This window comes from Aegilops tauschii, chromosome 5 (genome assembly GCF_002575655.3).
Source record: "Aegilops tauschii subsp. strangulata cultivar AL8/78 chromosome 5, Aet v6.0, whole genome shotgun sequence".
NCBI lineage: Eukaryota > Viridiplantae > Streptophyta > Magnoliopsida > Poales > Poaceae > Aegilops > Aegilops tauschii.
The window spans coordinates 60614371-60635474 of record NC_053039.3 but is presented as its reverse complement, the minus strand read 5'-3'; the positions used below and the strand labels follow the sequence as shown (position 1 = coordinate 60635474).

General features: G+C 43.8%; 1 protein-coding gene and 1 pseudogene across 1 annotated transcript; both read left to right on the top strand.

Annotated features, from left to right (window-relative positions):
* Window positions 1–1793: 1793 nt before the first annotated feature.
* LOC109775130 (putative protease Do-like 14) lies at window positions 1794–20186 on the top strand. The gene is made up of 7 exons (XM_040389290.2): window positions 1794–2379; window positions 2509–2643; window positions 2720–2868; window positions 18018–18293; window positions 18367–18497; window positions 19602–19719; window positions 19899–20186. Exons 1-7 carry the CDS (start codon window positions 1896–1898, stop codon window positions 20142–20144), a joined length of 1539 nt encoding a protein of 512 aa, XP_040245224.1. The 5' UTR covers window positions 1794–1895; the 3' UTR covers window positions 20145–20186.
* LOC141022226 (uncharacterized) lies at window positions 3817–13412 on the top strand (annotated as a pseudogene).
* Window positions 20187–21104: the final 918 nt, after the last annotated feature.

Here is a 21104-nt window from a genome sequence, read left to right as displayed (position 1 = left end):
TCTCCGCGTGTGCGCCCATCCGTGCTCCCGCGTACGTGGCTTGATTTGATTAAAACAAAATAAGGCCCGGCCCCACCCCCTTAAAATCAGGGGGGAGATGATTAGATTAGAAAGAAAAAAGGAAAAAAGGCAGCCATAGAATAAAGTGGGAGCACATATGGGAGCATGGGGAGGGAGCAGGCAAGGCGGATCCCCAACCCCCGCACCCAAACAACTCAGTTACAGTCGTGTTGAGTAGTGAGGACCAACACTTTCCATAATTACCACATCCATCATTGGAAAGTGCTACGACAATTTCTTGCACCTGGGGATTATTAGTACCCCTAGGAGGGATCGTGTAAATGTCACTTTTTTGTCTGGGGGCGCGTCACCCAGGTAAGCCACATGTCATGCGATGGCGCACCCTCGGGATTTTGTGTTTTTTTTCATGAGTTTTCATATTTCTTTTGTATTGTGAGTTTTGTTGGTTTTTTCAGTTTTCACTTGTTTTTTCTTGGTTTTGGCAAAAAAATCTGTTTTTCAGAAGTAGTGCTTTTTCACAAGAAGCACAACATGGGCTTCCGCGAGAAGCGCAACTATGCTTCTCGAAGATGGAAAAGCACAACCTATGCTTTCACAAGAAGCACAACTATACTTTTCCGAAAAGGGAAAAACACAGTTGTGCTTCTGGGAAGGGAAAAGCACGGCATGTGCTTCCTGAAAAGAAAAAAACACAGTCTATGTTTCCTGAAAAGGGAAAAGCACAACATGTGCTTTCACAAGAAGCACTGTGCTTCTCAAAAAGGAAAAACACAGCCTGTGCTTTTTGAAAAAGGAAGGAAAATCATAGTTGTGCTTAAAAAAAAGAGAAATACAACTATGCTTCTAGGTTCTTGTTTTTTTTTGGTTTTTCTTTTTTTCTTCCAATTCTCAGCTTTTTGTTTTTTTTTTGAAAAAAGTCACCGAAGCCTATTAACATGTGATCTAGTTTCAAAGATCTGAATGCGAAAAATTCAATTATACACAGCACGTATCAACTTAGAAAAAATGGTCCAGCACACTTGGGAGAAAAGGACAAAAATACAAAAACGGCCCATGCAGCCCTGAAAAACACAAATCTCCAAGCTTTTCATCTAAGGCATAGGAGTTAGATGTGATGAGAAGTAGCAAAATTATTTTATTAAATAGCGGTTATTTCCATGACTAGGTTTTCTGTTAAAACTAACGCCGCGTTTGGTTCGCAGAAAAACCATGGTTTCTGATTCCAGTGCTTCCCGAAACCATATCTTTGTGTTTGGTTCATCCGCAATGTCTTTCGTAGCCGTGGTTTCCGATACAGGATTTTACAAACCTGAAAACGCCCAGATCGGAGCTGACTAAAAAAACGGAACACATCTGCACCAACCAAACGAAGCGCGTGTTCCATAAAACTAATGGGAAGCGGAGCTTCATGATACAGTAAACTCAATACGTTACCGGACCGGTGGACCCCAACCAAACGCGCCGTAGCTGATCATAAACTTTGACGTCAATTCCCGGCGAACGTTCGTTGCCAAACATGGCAGTTTTGAATGCCGCGGTTGGTAGGTTTAGCTTAGGGGGTTGGCATTTTCTTTTAAGAAAAAAGAAGCCTGGCTAGCGCAAGTGTCCAACAGAAACTGCCATCCATTAGATCTGGATCAGACGGCTCTGGAGACGTCCGCTGGGATCCCAGCCCCAGCGAACGGTTCGCCAGATATCCATATTGTATAAATATATAAAACTTAATCATAAATAATCAATTTCCTCCATATGAAGGCCATGTATTCAGACCTCTTCCGGCCTCCTCTTGCAAGGTTCCTGCGAGGCGGCGACGTCGTTCGCTCCGGCCGGTGCTGCTTCCGGAGCCGTTCTGATTTTCGAACCGACCGGCGGGGATGTCGGGGTCTTGGTCCAATCCAGCCCTCGGGGGAGCAACCAGCGACGATGATGCCAACACATCGCCCCCACGGCGGCCTCCGAGCCCGAGCACACCGCGGCGCCGGCTGCCGCCGTGGCACCCAGACTTCACGGGCCTGTATCGGCTGCCGGAGACAGAGTACCATCCTTCAGAGCTTCAGCCACCGGGGCGCCGACGGCCGACGAGCGAGGATGCATCTGACTCCGCGAGGACGAAAAAGATCAAGTCCAGGGCATCGGAATCGGAGTCAGATCCTGACATGTCTTCACAGGAGGAGCCGGGCTCAGGCTCAGGCTCAGGCTCAGACTCCTCGGCGCACAGCTCCCCGGCCCGTGAGCCGGAGATGCCGCTCGTACCAATCTGGAGGAACTCCAAGGGGAAGTTGGTCTACGGCTTCTCTGACGACAAGGCCGCTGTGGCCAAATATCACCAGGATTTACGCAAGTATGAGGAGAAGCTAGGTATCCTATTTTGATTGCCTTCCGTTCCTTTTGATTCTTTATATAAATTGAACGATTCCAGCATTCAACGTTATTCACTTTTTTCTATCTGAGGCATAACTGTAGGATGATGAATTGAGTTGTTTGCAGCTCGACAAGAACAATTACTGACGCTCAAGCTGCCTTCCAAGGCCCCTGGTACCAACGAACTCTACGGCTGCCCCAAGCACAAGGACATGATTTTAAACGCTGCCAAATCTATCCTGAGTCTTTCAGCCTATCTTGGTATTTTTATTATATTATATCTCTGTAACTCTATTGGATAGAAGTTGCTTGTTAACTGCGGTCAGCGTATGTACAGATGGAAAAGAGATTAACCGGTGCGCAGGCATTGTTGTCAATCGAGATGAAGATAGGAAATCTCTTACTGTTCTCACCTCTGCCTGGATTATCTGCACTGAGAAACCATCTAATGATTGGCTCGATAAAGAATATGCTCCTCAAGCTAAGGTAAAAGTGATGTTCAACTATCATGTTAGCTAGCTACACAAATATTTCCTTTTTATTTTATTTGGATATGAATGGAGACAATAAATGTGTTGGAGTTATTGGCCATAACCCATATAATAATTCATATTTTGTGCCAATAATTCAAAGTAAATCCCAGAGGCTCATGTGGCCCATCCATGCATGACAAGGTTGTGTGGAAAATTGACCAATGCCACGTGTATGCGCTGTTTTATCACGCGAGAAGAAAGTTGAAACAATTGACACATAAATGGGAGAAGAAACTGAACACTTCGTGTGAGTTTTAGTGCGCTCGTTTCTTCTCTCCTTAATGGTTTTTAGTGCGTCTGTTTAATGGTGTTTATTGCACCAGTTTCTCTTCTACTAATGAAGGCCAGTTTCAACTCTTCTCACGTATATAAGAGGTCGCTCCTCTGTTGTTCCAAGCAGCACAACAACCTTTCGTATCATTCCAAAGCATTGAGCCGCCTATCTCTTTCCCATCTCTCTTCCTGGCGTGCACCGGGAAGTGAGACAGCAGGCCTCCGAAACCCCGCCTCTTGTGATCCGGTACGGGAGAGGGGCGGTCAGGTTTTTGGGGAGCGTCCTTACGCGACTGCTGGAGTCTTGTTCATCGTGGCTGCGAACGGCGACATCACTGACGACGAGTTCCCTAACGACGACTTCTTCCCCGATGTCAACGACCTCTTCAGCGACATGACGATCGGGACATCTGCACCTTCTGCTACTGCGCCGTATGCCATCTTATCCTCACTGTTAGGGCTAGCATTTGGTTTATTGCTAATAGTAATTGACATAGATATGATGCATTTTGCTTATGATTTTGATTGCATGACTAGTCTCAACGAATTGTTGCTAGTTTCTAGTTTCATCAATATATTGCTATTCATGTTTTATCCATTATTTTTCTGGATTAAACTAAACGGGAAAATGCCTAATTATTCAACAATCCAAAAACCTGATTTGTGTAGGCAATTTTCTCCAACTGGATTTGCTGCTACTCTTAAGCCTTCTGTGTTCGAGGGTGTGAACTATAAGAGGTGGCGTGCGAGGGCAGTGTTGGAAATATGCCCTAGAGGCAATAATAAATTGGTTATTATTATATTTCCTTGTTCATGATAATCGTTTATTATCCATGCTAGAATTGTATTGATAGGAAACTCAGATACATGTGTGGATACATAGACAACACCATGTCCCTAGTAAGCCTCTAGTTGACTAGCTCGTTGATCAATAGATGGTTACAGTTTCCTGACCATGGACATTGGATGTCGTTGATAACGGGATCACATCATTAGGAGAATGATGTGATGGACAAGACCCAATCCTAAGCCTAGCACAAGATCGTGTAGTTCGTTTGCTCAGAGCTTTTCTAATGTCAAGTATCATTTCCTTAGACCATGAGATTGTGCAACTCCCGGATACCGTAGGAATGCTTTGGGTGTACCAAACGTCACAACGTAACTGGGTGACTATAAAGGTGCACTACAGGTATCTCCGAAAGTGTCTGTTGGGTTGGCACGAATCGAGACTGGGATTTGTCACTCCGTGTAAACGGAGAGGTATCTCTGGGCCCACTCGGTAGGACATCATCATAATGTGCACAATGTGACCAAGGAGTTGATCACGGGATGATGTGAGTTACGGAACGAGTAAAGAGACTTGCCGTTAACGAGATTGAACAAGGTATAGGGATACCGACGATCGAATCTCGGGCAAGTAACATATCGATAGACAAAGGGAATTGCATACGGGATTGATTGAATCCCCGACATCGTGGTTCATCCGATGAGATCATCGTGGAATATGTGGGAGCCAACATGGGTATCCAGATCCCGCTGTTGGTTATTGACCGGAGAACGTCTCGGTCATGTCTGCATGGTTCCCGAACCCGTAGGGTCTACACACTTAAGGTTCGATGACGCTAGGGTTATAAAGGAAGTTTGTATGTGGTTACCGAATGTTGTTCGGAGTCCCGGATGAGATCCCGGACGTCACAAGGAGTTCCGGAATGGTCCGGAGGTAAAGATTTATATATGGGAAGTCCTGTTTTGGTCACCGGAAAAGTTTCGGGTGATATCGGTAACGTATCGGGACCACCGGGAGGGTCCCGGGGGTCCACCAAGTGGGGCCACCAGCCCCAGAAGGCTGCGTGGGCCAAGTGTGGGAGGGGACCAGCCCCAGGTGGGCTGGTGCGCCCCCCCCCACCAAGGCCCAAGCGCATGGGAGAGTGGGAGGGAGCAAACCCTAGGTCCAGATGGGCCTTGAGGCCCACCCTAGTGGCGCCCCCCCCTCTCCTCCCCTTGGCCGCCCCCCTTGGATGGGATCTAGGGCTGGCCGCCTCCTCTTGGGGTGGGAACCCTAGAGGGGGCGCAGCCCCCTCCCCCCTATATATAGTTGAGGTTTGGGCTGCCCAAGACACATGAGAACGTCTCTCTTTCGACGCAGCCCTACCCCTCTCCCTCCTCCTCCTCTCCCGCGGTGCTTGGCGAAGCCCTGCGGGATTGCCACGCTCCTCCACCACCACCACGCCGTCGTGCTGCTGCTGGACGGAGTCTTCCCCAACCTCTCCCTCTCTCCTTGCTGGATCAAGGCGTGGGAGACGTCACCGGGCTGCACGTGTGTTGAACGCGGAGGCACCGTTCTTCGGTGCTTAGATCGGAATCAACCGCGATCTGAATCGCTTCGAGTACGACTCCCTCATCCGCGTTCTTGCAACGCTTCCGCATCGCGATCTACAATGGTATGTAGATGCACTCCCCTTCCCCTCGTTGCTAGATTACTCCATAGATTGATCTTGGTGATGCGTAGAAAATTTTGAATTTCTGCTACGTTCACCAACAGTGGCATCATGAGCTAGGTCTATGCGTAGTTTCTATGCACGAGTAGAACACAAAGTAGTTGTGGGCGTAGATGTTGCCAATTCTTCTTGCCGCTACTAGTCTTATCTTGTTTCGGCGGCATTGTGGGATGAAGCGGCCCGGACCGACCTTACACGTACGCTTACGTGAGACAGGTTCCACCGACTGACATGCACTAGTTGCATAAGGTGGCTAGCGGGTGTCTGTCTCTCCCACTTTAGTCGGAACGGATTCGATGAAAAGGGTCCTTATGAAGGGTAAATAGAAATTGGCATATCACGTTGTGGTTTTACGTAGGTAAGAAACGTTCTTGCTAGAAACCTATACAAGCCACGTAAAAACTTGCAACAACAATTAGAGGACGTCTAACTTGTTTTTTCAGCATGTGCTATGTGATGTGATATGGCCAGAAGATGTGATGAATGATATATGTGATGTATGAGATTGATCATATTATTGTAATAGGAATCACGACTTGCATGTCGATGAGTATGACAACCGGCAGGAGCCATAGGAGTTGTCTTTATTTTTTGTATGACATGCGTGTCATTGAATAACGCCATGTAAATTACTTTACTTTATTGCTAAGCGCGTTAGCCATAGAAGTAGAAGTAATCGTTGGCGTGACAACTTCATGAAGACACAATGATGGAGATCATAATGGAGATCATGGTGTCATGCCGGTGACAAAGATGATCAAGGTGCCGCGAAGATGGAGATCAAAGGAGCAAAATGATATTGGCCATATCATGTCACTATTTGATTGCATGTGATGTTTATCATGTTATGCATCTTATTTGCTTAGAACGACGGTAGCATAAATAAGATGATCCCTCACTAAAATTTCAAGAGAAGTGTCCCCCCTAACTGTGCACCGTTGTGAAGGTTCGTTGTTTCGAAGCACCACGTGATGATCGGGTGTGATAGATTCTAACGTTCGAATACAACGGGTGTTGACGAGCCTAGCATGTACAGACATGGCCTCAGAACACATGCGAAACACTTAGGTTGACTTGACGAGCCTAGCATGTACAGACATGGCCTCGGAACACAAGAGACTGAAAGGTCGAACATGAGTCGTATAGTAGATACGATCAACATGGAGATGTTCACCGATGATGACTAGTCCGTCTCACGTGATGATCGGACACGGCCTAGTTTGACTCGGATCATGAATCACTTAGATGACTAGAGGGATGTCTATCTGAGTGGGAGTTCTATAATCAGATGAACTTAATTATCATGAACATAGTCAAAAGATCTTTACAAATTATGTCATACGCTTTAGTTCTACTGTTTAAGATATGTTCCTAGAAAAAATTTAGTTGAAAGTTGGTAGTAGCAATTATGCGGACTGGGTCCGTAAACTGAGGATTGTCCTCATTGCTGCACAGAAGGCTTATGTCCTTAATGCACCGCTCGGTGTGCTGAACCTCAGCGTCGTCTGTAGATGTTGCAGAACATCTGACATACACGTTTTGATGACTACGTGATAGTTCAGTGCGTATTGCTAACGGTTTAGAATTGTGGCACCAAAGACGTTTTTGAAACGTCGCAGAACATATGAGATGTTCCGAAGACTGAAATTGGGATTTCAGACTAGTGCCCACGTCAAGAGGTATGAGACCTCTGACAAGTTTCTTAAGCCTGTAGACTAAGGGAGAAAAGCTCAATCGTTGAGCATGTGCTCAGATTGTCTGAGTACTACAATCATTTGAATCGAGTGGGAGTTAATCTTCCAGATGAGATAGTGATGGTTCTCCATAGTCACTGCCACCAAGCTAGTAGATCTTCGTGATGAACTATAACATATCAGGGATAGTTATGATGATCCTTGAGCTATTCGCGATGTTTGACACCGCGAAAGTAGAAATCAAGAAGGAGCATCAATTGTGGATGGTTAGTAAAACCACTAGTTTCTAGAAGGGCAAGGGAAAAGGGATACTTCATGAAACAGCAAATCGTTTGCTGCTCTAGTGAAGAATCCCAAGGTTGAACCCAAACCCGAGACTAAGTGCTTCTGTAATGAGGGGAACGGTCACTGAAGCAGTACTACCCTAGATACTTGGTAGATGAGAAGGCGGGCAAGGTCGACAGAAGTATATTAGATATACATTATATGAATGTGTACTTTACTAGTACTCCTAGCAGCACCAGGGTATTAGATACCGGTTCGGTTGCTAAGTGTTAGTAACTCGAAATAAAAGCTGCGGAATAAATGGAGACTAGCTAAAGGTGAGATGACGATATGTGTTGGAAGTGTTTCCAAGGTTGATGTGATCAAGCATCGCATGCTCCCTCTACCATCGAGATTTGGTGTTTGCGTTGAGCATGATTGGATTATGTTTATCGCAATACGATTATTCATTTAAGGAGAATAATGGTTAATCTGTTTATTTGAATAATACCTTCAATGGTCTTGCACCTAAAATGAATCTCGATCGTAGTGATACACATGTTCGTGCCAAATGATATAAAATAGTAATGATAGTACCACATACTTGTGGCACTGCAATTAGAGTCATATTGGTATAGAACGCATGAAGAAGCTCCATGTAGATGGATCTTTGGACTCAGTCGTTTTTGAAAAGATTGAGACATGCGAACCATGTCTATTGGTATATATGCATGAAGAAACTCCATGCAGATGGATCGTTTGGACTCACTTGATTTCGAATCACTTGAGACATGCAAATCATACCACATGGGCAAGATGACTGAACGTCCTCGTTTTCAGTAAGATGGAACAAGAGAGCAACTTATTGGAAGTAATACATTTTGATGTATGCAGTCCAATGAGTGCTGAGGCATGCAGTGGATATCGTTATGTTCTTTCTTCACAGATGATTTGAGTAGATGCTGAGTGTATTTACTTGATGAAACACAAGTCTGAATTATTGAAAGGTTCAAGTAATTTCAGAGTGAAGTTGAGGATCGTCGTGACAAGAGGATAAAATGTCTGTGATATGATCATAGAGATGAGTATCTGAGTTACGAGTTTGGCACACAATTAAGACATTGTGGAAAGTGTTTCACAATTAATACCGCCTGGAGCACCATAGTGTGATGGTGTGTCCGGACATCATAGCTGCACCCTATTGGATATGGTGCATACCATGATGTCTCTTATCAAATTACCACTATCGTTTATGGGTTAGGCATTAAAGACAACCGCATTCACTTTAAAAGGGGCACCACGCAATTCCGTTGAGACGACACCATTTAGAGAAAGCTAAGTTGTCGTTTCTTAAAAGTTTGGGGCTGCGATGCTTATGTGAAAAAGTTTCAGGCTGATAAGCTCGAACCCAAAGCGGATATATGCATCTTCATAGAATACCCAAAATAGTTGGGTGTACCTCCTATTTCAGATCTGGAAGCAAAAGTAATTGCTTCTAGAAACGGGTCCTTTCTCGAGGAAAAGTTTCTCTCGAAAGAATTGAGTGGGAGGATGGTGGAGACTTGATAAGGTTATTGAACCGCCACTTCAACTAGTGTGTAGCAGGGCACAGGAAGTTGTTCCTGTGGCACCTACACCAATTGAAGTGGAAGCTTATGATGGTGATCATGAAACTTCGGATCAAGTCACTACCAAACCTCGTAGGACGACGAGGATGCGTAATACTTCAGAGTAGTACGTGATCCTGTCTTGGAAGTCATGTTGTTGGACAACGATGAACCTATGAGCTATGGAGAAGCGATGGTGGGCCCATATTCCGACAAATGGTTAGAAGCCATGAAATCCGAGATAAATGGATCTTTAAGAAGAAGACGAACGTGGACGGTAAGGTTACCGTCTATGAAGCTCGACTTGTGGCAAAGAGTATTTTCACAAGTTCAAGGAGTTGACTACGATGAGATTTTCTCATCCGTAGCGATGCTTAAGTCCGTCGGAATCATGTTAGCATTAGCTGCATTTATGAAATCTGGCAGATGGATGTCAAAACAAGTTTCCTTACCAGTTTTCGTAAGGAAAGGTTGTATGTGATACAATCAGAAAGGTTTTGTCGATCCTAAGGATGCTAAAAGGTATGCTAGCTCCAGCGATCCTTCCATGGACTAGAGCAAGCATCTCGGAGTCAGAATATAAGCTTTGATGGAGCGATCAAAGTTTTTGGGTTTATACAAAGTTTGTTAGAAACTTGTATTTACAATAAAGTGAGTGGGAGCGCTACAACATTTCTGATAAGTATATGTGAATGACATATTGTTGATCCGAAATGATGTAAATAAATTCTGGAAAGCATAAAGGGTTGTTTGAAAGGAGTTTTTCAAAGGAAGACCTGGATAAAGCTGCTTACATATTGGGCATCAAGATCTATAGAGATAGATCAAGACGCCCGATGATACTTTCAAAGAACGCACACCTTGACATGTTTTTGAAAGAGTTCAAAATAGATCAGCAAAGAAGGAGTTCTTGGCTGTGTTACAAGGTGTGAGTATTGAGTAAGACTCAAGACCTGACCACAGCAGAAGAGAGAGAAAGGACGAAGGTCGTCCCCTATGCTTCAGACATAGGCTCTACAGTATGCTATGCTGTGTACCGCACATGGAGTGTGCCTTGCCATGAGTTGGTCAAGGGGTACAATAGTGATCCGGGAATGGATCACATGACAGCGGTCGAATTTATCCTTAGTATCTAGTGGACTAAGGAATTTTCTCGATTATGGAGGTGAAAAGGAGTTCGTCGTAAAGGGTTACGTCGATGCGAACTTTGACACTAATCCGGATGACTCTGAGTAGTAAACCGGATTCGTATAGTAGAGCAATTATTTGAAATGGCTCCAAATAGCGCGTGGTAGCATCCACAAGATGACATAGATATTCGTAAAGCACACACGGATCTGAAAGGTTCAGACCCGTTGACTAATAACCTCTCTCACAAGCATAACATGATCAAACCAGAATTCATTGAGTGTTAATCAGATAGTGATGTGAACTAGATTGTTGACTCTAGTAAACTCTTTGGATGTTGGTCACATGGTGATGTGACCTATGAGTGTTAATCACATGGTGATGTGGACTAGATTATTGACTAGTGCAAGTGGGAGACTATTGGAAATATGCCCTAGAGGCAATAATAAATTGGTTATTACTATATTTCCTTGTTCATGATAATCGTTTATTATCCATGCTAGAATTGTATTGATAGGAAACTCAGATACATGTGTGGATACATAGACAACACCATGTCCCTAGTAAGCCTCTAGTTGACTAGCTCGTTGATCAATAGATGGTTACGGTTTCCTGACCATGGACATTGGATGTCGTTGATAACGGGATCACATCATTAGGAGAATGATGTGATGGACAAGACCCAATCCTAAGCCTAGCACAAGATCGTGTAGTTCGTTTGCTCAGAGCTTTTCTAATGTCAAGTATCATTTCCTTAGACCATGAGATTGTGCAACTCCCGGATACCGTAGGAATGCTTTGGGTGTACCAAACGTCACAACGTAACTGGGTGACTATAAAGGTGCACTACAGGTATCTCCGAAAGTGTCTGTTGGGTTGGCACGAATCGAGACTGGGATTTGTCACTCCGTGTAAACGGAGAGGTATCTCTGGGCCCACTCGGTAGGACATCATCATAATGTGCACAATGTGACGAAGGAGTTGATCACGGGATGATGTGAGTTACGGAATGAGTAAAGAGACTTGCCGGTAACGAGATTGAACAAGGTATAGGGATACCGACGATCGAATCTCGGGCAAGTAACATATCGATAGACAAAGGGAATTGCATACGGGATTGATTGAATCCCCGACATCGTGGTTCATCCGATGAGATCATCGTGGAACATGTGGGAGCCAACATGGGTATCCAGATCCCGCTGTTGGTTATTGACCGGAGAACGTCTCGGTCATGTCTGCATGGTTCCCGAACCCGTAGGGTCTACACACTTAAGGTTCGATGACGCTAGGGTTATAAAGGAAGTTTGTATGTGGTTACCGAATGTTGTTCGGAGTCCCGGATGAGATCCCGGATGTCACGAGGAGTTCCGGAATGGTCCGGAGGTAAAGATTTATATATGGGAAGTCCTGTTTTGGTCACCGGAAAATTTTCGGGTGATATCGGTAATGTACCGGGACCACCGGGAGGGTCCCGGGGGTCCACCAAGTGGGGCCACCAGCCCCAGAAGGCTGCGTGGGCCAAGTGTGGGAGGGGACCAGCCCCAGGTGGGCTGGTGCTCCCCCCCACCAAGGCCCAAGCGCATGGGAGAGTGGGAGGGGGCAAACCCTAGGTCCAGATGGGCCTTGAGGCCCACCCTAGTGGCGCCCCCCTCCTCCCCTTGGCCGCCCCCCTTGGATGGGATCTAGGGCTGGCCGCCTCCTCTTGGGGTGGGAACCCTAGAGGGGGTGCAGCCCCCTCCCCCCTATATATAGTTGAGGTCTGGGCTGCCCAAGACACATGAGAACGTCTCTCTTTCGACGCACCCCTACCCCTCTCCCTCCTCCTCCTCTCCCGCGGTGCTTGGCGAAGCCCTGCGGGATTGCCACGCTCCTCCACCACCACCACGCCGTTGTGCTGCTGCTGGACGGAGTCTTCCCCAACCTCTCCCTCTCTCCTTGCTGGATCAAGGCGTGGGAGACGTCACCGGGCTGCACGTGTGTTGAACGCGGAGGCACCGTTCTTCGGTGCTTAGATCGGAATCAACCGCGATCTGAATCGCTTCGAGTACGACTCCCTCATCCGTGTTCTTGCAACGCTTCCGCATCGCGATCTACAATGGTATGTAGATGCACTCCCCTTCCCCTCGTTGCTAGATTACTCCATAGATTGATCTTGGTGATGCGTAGAAAATTTTGAATTTCTGCTACGTTCCCCAATAGGTAGTTCTTTGGCTTACCACCATGAATTGTTTTCACGCCTCTAAGGGCAAGCCAGAGGGAGAGCTAACTGATGAACAGGAGCAAGCTTTCCAGGCTACGGACACCCTCTTCCGAGGTGCTGTTCTGAGTGTTCTTGGCGACAAGATTGTCGATCCCTTCATGACCATCATGGTCGGTAAGGATATGTGGGATGCGCTTGAGGCCAAATTTTGAGTCTCAGACGCAGGAAGTGAGTTGTACGTCATGGAGCAATATTATGACTACAAAATGACTGATGACCGCTCCGTTGTAGAGCAGGCTCATGAGATTCAGTCGCTCACAAAAGAACTTGAGCATCTTAATTGTGTGTTACCGGACAAATTCATTGCCGGAGGCATCATTGCCAAGCTTCCTCCTTCATGGAGGAATTTTGCTACCTCTCTGAAGCATAAGAGGCAAGATTTTACTGTTGTCAATCTAATTGGCACTCTTGATGTAGAAGAGAAGGCGAGGGAAAAAGACACACGTGCTCGTTTCCATGAGGGGAATTCCAGTGCCAATTTGGTACAAAAGAGAAATTTCCAAACCCGCAAACCCAAGAACAAAAACTATGCGGGCAAAGGAAAATTTGATGGCAAGTACAAAGCTCCACAACATGTCAACTTCAAGAAGAAGAAGGAGACTTATAAGAAGAAAGGAAAGTGCCATGTATGTGGCAGTGAAGAACATTGGGCTTCATCCTGCAAGGACCGCTGGGACATGCGTCAAAATGAGAACAATAGCAAGACCGCTAATGTTGTTATTGGCGATGTTGACATGAAAGATTTCGGGTCGCAAGAACTACACCTGTGCTGATGGGAAACGGGACACATGCTTCTGTTCATGGTGTTGGTACGGTCGGTCTGAAGTTTACTTCGGGAAAGATCGTGCGACTGAAGAACGTGCAGCATGTCCCTGCTATAAATAAAAATCTTGTCAGCGGTTCTTGTTTGTGTCGAGATGGTTATAAATTGGTATTTGAGTCCAATAAGGTTGCAGTATCTAAGTATGGACAATTTGTTGAGAAGGGCTATGAGAGCGGAGGCTTGTTCCGCTTATCTTTGTCAGACTTTTGCACTAAAGTTATTAATCATGTTTGCAGTGAAACTGAATCAAATGTTTGGCATTCACGACTTTGTCATATTGACTTTGGTGTCATGACGCGGCTAGCAAATTTGAGTTTAATCCCAAAATTTACAATTGTCAAAGGTTCTAAGTGCCAAATTTGTGTGCAAGCAAAGCAACCTCGCAAGTCTCATGCGACTGTTGAGGCGAGGAATTTGGCACCACTTGAACTCATACATTCAGATCTTTGTGAGATGAATGGTGTGTTGACAAAAGGTGGAAAAAGATATTTCATGACTCTAATCGATGACTCTACTAGATATTGCATGATATATTTGTTGAAAACAAAAGATGAGGCTTTACACTACTTTAAAATCTACAAAGCCGAAGCAGAGAATCAACTCGATCGAAAGATCAAAAGGCTTAGGTCGGATCGCGGTGGAGAGTATTTTTCCAATGAGTTCAATTTATTTTGTGAGGAACATGGTATAATACATGAGAGGACGCCTCCCTACTCTCCCAGTCAAACGGGGTTGCCGAACGAAAGAACCGAACTCTAACTGATTTGGTTAACGCCATGTTAGATACAGCGGGACTTTCCAGGGAATGGTGGGGGAGGCTTTGATGACTGCAAGTCATGTCCTAAATAGAGTTCCTACGAAGAATAAAGAGATTACCCCGTTTGAAGAATGGGAAAGGAAAAGGCTTAAACTTTCCTACTTACGAACTTGGGGTTGTTTGGCGAAAGTCAATGTACCAATTACCAAGAAGCGTAAGCTTGGGCCAAAACAGTTGATTGCGTTTTCCTGGGTTATGCTTTCCATAGCATTGGCTATAGATTTCTAGTGGTGAAATTTGAGGTACTTGACATGAATGTTGGTACCATCATGGAGTCGAATGGTGCGACTTTCTTTGAGGATATTTTTCCTATGAAGGATATGCCTAGCTCATCTAGTCAGAGGTCACAGACAACTCCTGGACCTACTGTTCCATTGGAACATTCCGAGAAGAAACACACAGATATTCCTGAGGAGGATGACAATGAAGCTCCTAGAAGGAGCAAGAGACAAAGGACCAGAAAGTCATTTGGTGAAGATTTCATTATGTACCTCGTGAATGATACTCCCACTTCTATTTCAGAAGCTTATGCATCTTATGATGCTGATTACCGGAAAGAAGCTGTGCGTAGTGAGATGGATTCTATCATGGCTAATGGGACATGGGAGATCATTGATCGTCCTTATGGGTGTAAACCTATAGGGTGTAAGTGGGTGTTTAAGAAAAAGCTTAGGCCCGATGGTACAATTGAAAAGTACAAGGCACGACTTGTTGCCAAGGGCTATACCCAAAAAGAAGGTGAAGATTTGTTTGATACTTATGCGCCTGTGGCCAGATTGACCACCATTCGAGTACTACTCTCATTGGCCGCCTCACACAATCTTCTCGTTCATCAAATGGACGTTAAGACAGCTTTCCTAAATGGAGAGTTGGAGGAGGAAATTTACATGGAACAACCCGATGGTTTTCTAGTAGATGGTCAGGAAGGAAAAGTGTGTAAATTGTTGAAATCTTTGTATGGTTTGAGACAAGCACCTAAGCAGTGGCACGAGAAGTTCGAAAGAACTTTGACATCTACGGGCTTTGTTGCAAATGAAGCCGACAAGTGTGTGTACTATCGCCATGGTGGGGGCGAAGGAGTTATATTATGTTTGTATGTTGATGACATACTTATATTTGGAACAAATCTCAAGGTCATTCAGGAAGTGAAAGATTTTCTGAATCAGAACTTTGAGATGAAAGACCTTGGAGTAGCTGATGTTATCTTGAACATCAAGCTTTTAAGAGGTTGTGATGGTGGGATCACTCTCTTGCAGTCTCACTATGTGGAGAAGATTCTGGATCGCTTTGGATATTCAGATTGCAAACCTTCTCCGACACCTTATGATCCAAGTGTTTTAATTCGGAAGAACGAGGGAGAAACAAAGGATCAATTGAGATATTCTCAAATCATTGGCTCGCTTATGTATTTAGCTAGTGCTACGAGGCCTGACATCTCATTTTCTGTGAGTAAACTAAGCCGGTTTGTTTCAAACCCGGGAGATGTTCATTGGCATGCACTTGAGAGAATAATGCGCTATCTGAAAGGTACTGCGAGTTATGGGCTTCACTATACCAGGTATCCAAGAGTACTTGAAGGTTATAGTGATGCAAATTGGATATCTGATGCTGATGAGCTTAAAGCGACAAGCGGTTATGTGTTTACACTTGGTGGCGCTGCTGTTTCCTGGAAGTCTTGCAAGTAGACCATCTTAACAAGGTCAACAATGGAAGCAGAACTCACATCATTAGACACGACAACAGTTGAAGCAGAATGGCTTCGAGAACTTTTGATGGACTTGCCGGTGGTTGAAAAACCAATACCAGCTATTCTAATGAACTGTGATAATCAAACAGTGATCGTCAAGGTAAACAGTTCTAAGGATAATAAGAAGTCATCAAGACACGTGAGAAGGAGACTGAAATCTGTCAGGTTCATGAGAAACTCCGGAGTTATAGCGTTGGACTATATAAACACATTGAAGAATCTGGCAGATCCCTTCACAAAGGGTTTATCACGAAATGTGATAGACAATGCATCGAAGGAGATGGGATTGAGACCCACTACATAAGTTGTTCATGGTGGTAACCCATTCTTTGTGATCGGAGATCCCGTGAATTAGAATTGGCGAGACAACCTATTGGATAACTGAGAGGAGAATATTTATTTGACAAAAATCCACTCCGCCATGATGCAATTCTCTCCTAATCTGTATGGTAGGCTGATATTTATCTTAATGTGTTCTGAATGGCTTGGGTAGGCAAAGATGTTGTCCTACAGAACATCTAGAAAGAACACACCTATATGAGTTAGACTGTTAAACGTCGCGGTCTGTGAGAGTTGGGTGTTCTCTAATAAACTCATGAAGAGGCCCCGGAGTATGACGCATATGCTCCTACCCGCGGGAAAGTTTTCAGCGGTCTAGTATCGGTCAAGGCTTTTACGTGAAACTTGTTTGCACAAAACTTGCAGTTCAAGGCGTAGTCCACTGTTCAAGTTGTGAATGAGTGTAGCGTGGAGTTCTAGGTGGAAGTTCAACTTAACAGTCTCCACCGAAACACCGGTATATAAACAATGTTTTGGAATGGTAGGCAAATTTATGTGCCTCTGGGATCTGGTGGGGGATTGTTGGAGTTATTGGCCATAACCCATATAATAATTCATATTTTGTGCCAATAATTCAAAGTAAATCCCAGAGGCTCATGTGGCCCATCCATGCATGACAAGGTTGTGTGGAAAATTGACCAATGCCACGTGTATGCGCTGTTTTATCACGCAAGAAGAAAGTTGAAACAATTGACACATAAATGGGAGAAGAAACTGAACACTTCGTGTGAGTTTTAGTGCGCTCGTTTCTTCTCTCCTTAATGGTTTTTAGTGCGTCTGTTTAATGGTGTTTATTGCACCGGTTTCTCTTCTACTAATGAAGGCCAGTTTCAACTCTTCTCACGTATATAAGAGGTCGCTCCTCTGTTGTTCCAAGCAGCACAACAACCTTTCGTATCATTCCAAAGCATTGAGCCGCCTATCTCTTTCCCATCTCTCTTCCTGGCGTGCACCGGGAAGTGAGACAGCAGGCCTCCGAAACCCCGCCTCTTGTGATCCGATACAGGAGAGGGGAGGTCAGGTTTTTGGGGAGCGTCCTTACGCGACTGCTGAAGTCTTGTTCATCGTGGCTGCGAACGGCGACATCACTAACGACGAGTTCCCTAACGACGACTTCTTCCCCGACGTCAACGACCTCTTCAGCGACATGACGATCGGGACATCTGCACCTTCTGCTACTGCGCCGTATGCCATCTTATCCTCACTGTTAGGGCTAGCATTTGGTTTATTGCTAATAGCAATTGACATAGATATGATGCATTTTGCTTATGATTTTGATTGCATGACTAGTCTCAACGAATTGTTGCTAGTTTCTAGTTTCATCAATATATTGCTATTCATGTTTTATCCATTATTTTTCTGGATTAAACTAAACGGGAAAATGCCTAATTATTCAACAAAATGTACTTCTCACTTGAATCTTATAAGCTTCTTCGATGTTGTATTTACATTCAGCCCTCTTGCATTCGCGGTATAACTTATATTACCCTTTTTTGTCTTTGTTTGATGTTTGTGTGTACATTTAGCTCTTGCTTTATCATGTGACCAATATTACATTCTTCTTTGTTACTTAAATCTCAAGTATTGCACGTTATAATTTACTGCAATATGCGCAATATTTTTTCTGCTTCTAATCGACTATTTCATTTTAGGTTATTGTTCACCTATCCGATGGCACAACCGTCGATAGTCAACTGATGTACTTTAGCAAACATTATGACATTGCCTTCTTTGAGATTACGGGAGGTTTACAGTTGCAGAGTTTACCATTGGAAGGTAACTCGGAGTTCGGCCATGAAGCATTTGTGTTAGTTGGTAGGGATGCAAATCTAGATTTAATCTACAAAGAAGCCAAGCTGGCATCTGTAGGCCCTTGTGAATTCCAACACAATCATTATAAGTTCATCACTTGTTCAATTCCTAACAAGGTAATTATATTTGTTCTTTTGTATTATTCTTACCTAATCCTAAGTTATCAAATAAGTGTGCCTCTAAATGTAGTGTGGAACTGGAGGTGGACTGTTGGATTTTAATGGGAAAATTGTAGGGTTATTATCCTACACATTCCCTCTTGTTGCTTTTATTCCAAGCTCTCTTATAATGAAGTGTTCAGCATTGTTGAGTATATTTGGGTAAGATTTTTTACTTTATTAATTTTCAGTGCTGAAATGATTCGTTATATGATGCTTTCTCTGGATGTTAGTAATGCTATCTTCTAATGTGGCACGCGCTTATGTTGATGCATCTCCTCGATCATCAACTGATGCATACAAATCAAACAGCTCAACTAGGACTAGGACGATCAGAAGAGAGCGGCAGTGATGCTTTCTTTATATCATGCTTTCTTTGGATTACATCAGAAGAGAGCATGTCACACTTATGTCTTCACTGATTAGAAGATAACATTACTCTGCTTTGACTAAACTAAAAGAGCGTTACATCCCCTCGATCGTCAAATGATGCATACAATTTAGTTGACGTTTCATCACTACTCTGCTTTGACTAAACTAAAAGAGCATTACATCCCCTCAATCGTCAACTGATGCATACAATTCAGTTGACGTTTCATCATTACTCTGCTTTGACTAAACTAAAAGAGCATTACATCCCCTTGATCGTCAACTGATGCATACAAATCGAACAGACTACGACTTGTCCTACTCAAGTAGGATGAGTTCATCTTCTGCATGGAGGTGTCGTGATTAGCAAGTTGAGAGAGATAACAGGGGATAGGTTAGAGAAATTAGAGGGATAGGGATTAACGTTAGGAAGATGGAGGGTTTATTTCTGCTTGGCCCGAAAGACACGAAATGCATACCCTCTTATATGAGAACCAGCACCTGATGCATACAAACGGAATAGACTAAATGCACTCCTACTCTACTCGGGACCCTGCTTTGACTCTTACTCAGTCACGTACTCACATCCCTGTTTGTTTTATCCGGCTAGACTGATGTAGTAACCGAATGGGCTCTACTAATGCCACAACACCGGCCTGAAAGAGGCAAGGCGAGGCGAGACAGTAAGGGTAGTTGCACAACTTTAATCTGGCATAGAGGTGCGGGGTGACACTAAAGTTGTTGGTTTGTGCCGATTCAACCTTATGCTAACAACGTGGTTTCATATTTCGGAAAACATTTGGATCAAATTACAACAATGGTAGAAATATATGGTCCTGAATGCAATATACCCTGTTTTTAAGTATATTTGTTGATTTAGTGACGATTTTTTGGCAGGAGAATTGTGCGACCCCAGCTTGGACTAAAGCTAAAGACGTTGGGCTTATTAGGCATGTCGCGTATTGAGCAGTTGTCACATAATTTCAACATCTCCTCTGGTCTTGTAGTAAGAGAGGTATACAAAGTTATTGACCTATTGGTTAATAGTCTTTTAGTAATTCTTATATTAAGTTATACTCCCTCCGTCCCAAAATAAGTGACTCAAGTTTGCACTAACTATAGTACAAAGTTATTATAAAGTTGAGTCACTTATTTTGGGATGGAGGGAGTATAACTCTTCTGAAATCTTTTCAGGTTTCAGCAGGATGTGTTGCTGAGAGGCTTGGCATTAGAGTGGGGGACGTTATTTTATCATGCCAAGGAGAGACTGTTTCAAGTATAGGCCAGGTAATGATTGTACTTCTATATGTGTTAATTCTGTTGTGTTTTATTTATATGGTTCTGACAGTTTGTTTCAGTTCGAAGATATACTGGTACGTGTTGGTGAGGAACATCTTGAGAAGAGCAATGATCTTACGTGCAAAGTTGATGTGCAGGTAAAATGCCATGCACCTCTAGACCCCCCCCCCCCACACACACACACAGAGAGAAAAGGGTTAAGGCTCATTTCACGGTTACTGAATTATTCTATATTCTTGTTAGCTTGCTATAGAAAAGAATTCATAAGTCTATTACTATGTTTTGTAAATCAAATTAAAACGTAGGTAAATTCTGTTAACTAATGGTTCCCTCTTGCCTTACATCCTCTACGGTCCAAAACACAAAATATATATAGCCAAGCCTCCAAAATATCTAAAAGTAGTCCAATACAAAGGAATTACCACAATCCACCTCAGTGCCAAACGGAGCCTTTAAAAACAAGGCAGGGGGTTCTACCTTGATTGAAAAGCTCAATGAAGATGGACACTTGCATGCGTACTTGCTGAAAGCTTAAGGGACTCTTTGATTCACATGATTCCAAAAATATCAAATATGATAGGATTGCATGTGCAAAACAATCTGTAGAATTGGCTGTTTAATCACAGTAATAGGAAAAAACACAGAAATCATGAAAATCATGGTCAAAATAAGGCCAAAGCATATCCAATGGTAAGCTAAGGTAATATTATGCTACTTATGACCTTTGCCTTTTTCTTTGTGCATAGGAATGTAAAAAGGTGGTTTGAGTGGATTGTAGAACTCCTTTGTTTTTCCTATGAAACTCAATCCAAGGGGAAAAATCCTTCATTTTTCTTATGGTCTATTCATTTAAATCAAATGGATGAATAGTGTCATCATAGAAAATATTCCTAATTTCCTATGTTTTCCCTTATTTTCCTTTGAATCTAAGAGGCACTAAGTTAAAATCAAAATTTCACCATGGTTAAAAAGCAACATACAATGTTTGAACGGTCTAAGACGAGCAATTAGTGTTTGTCGCCTTGGTAGTGCGGCAAGTACCTACTGTGGTCTCGAACTGTGTTGGTTGCTTGCAGTGGTGCCATGTAGGCGAAAATCTTA

What these genes read in the sequence shown, in the direction of transcription:
- LOC109775130 (XM_040389290.2), top strand. Translation starts at nt 1,896, where the DNA reads ATGTCGGGGTCTTGGTCCAATCCAGCCCTCGGGGGAGCAACCAGCGAC. An exon ending in CTTGTTCAATTCCTAACAAG is followed by an intron (nt 18,294 to 18,366) that starts GTAATTATATTT and finishes CTCTAAATGTAG; the next exon opens with TGTGGAACTGGAGGTGGACT. An exon ending in CTGGTCTTGTAGTAAGAGAG is followed by an intron (nt 19,720 to 19,898) that starts GTATACAAAGTT and finishes AAATCTTTTCAG; the next exon opens with GTTTCAGCAGGATGTGTTGC.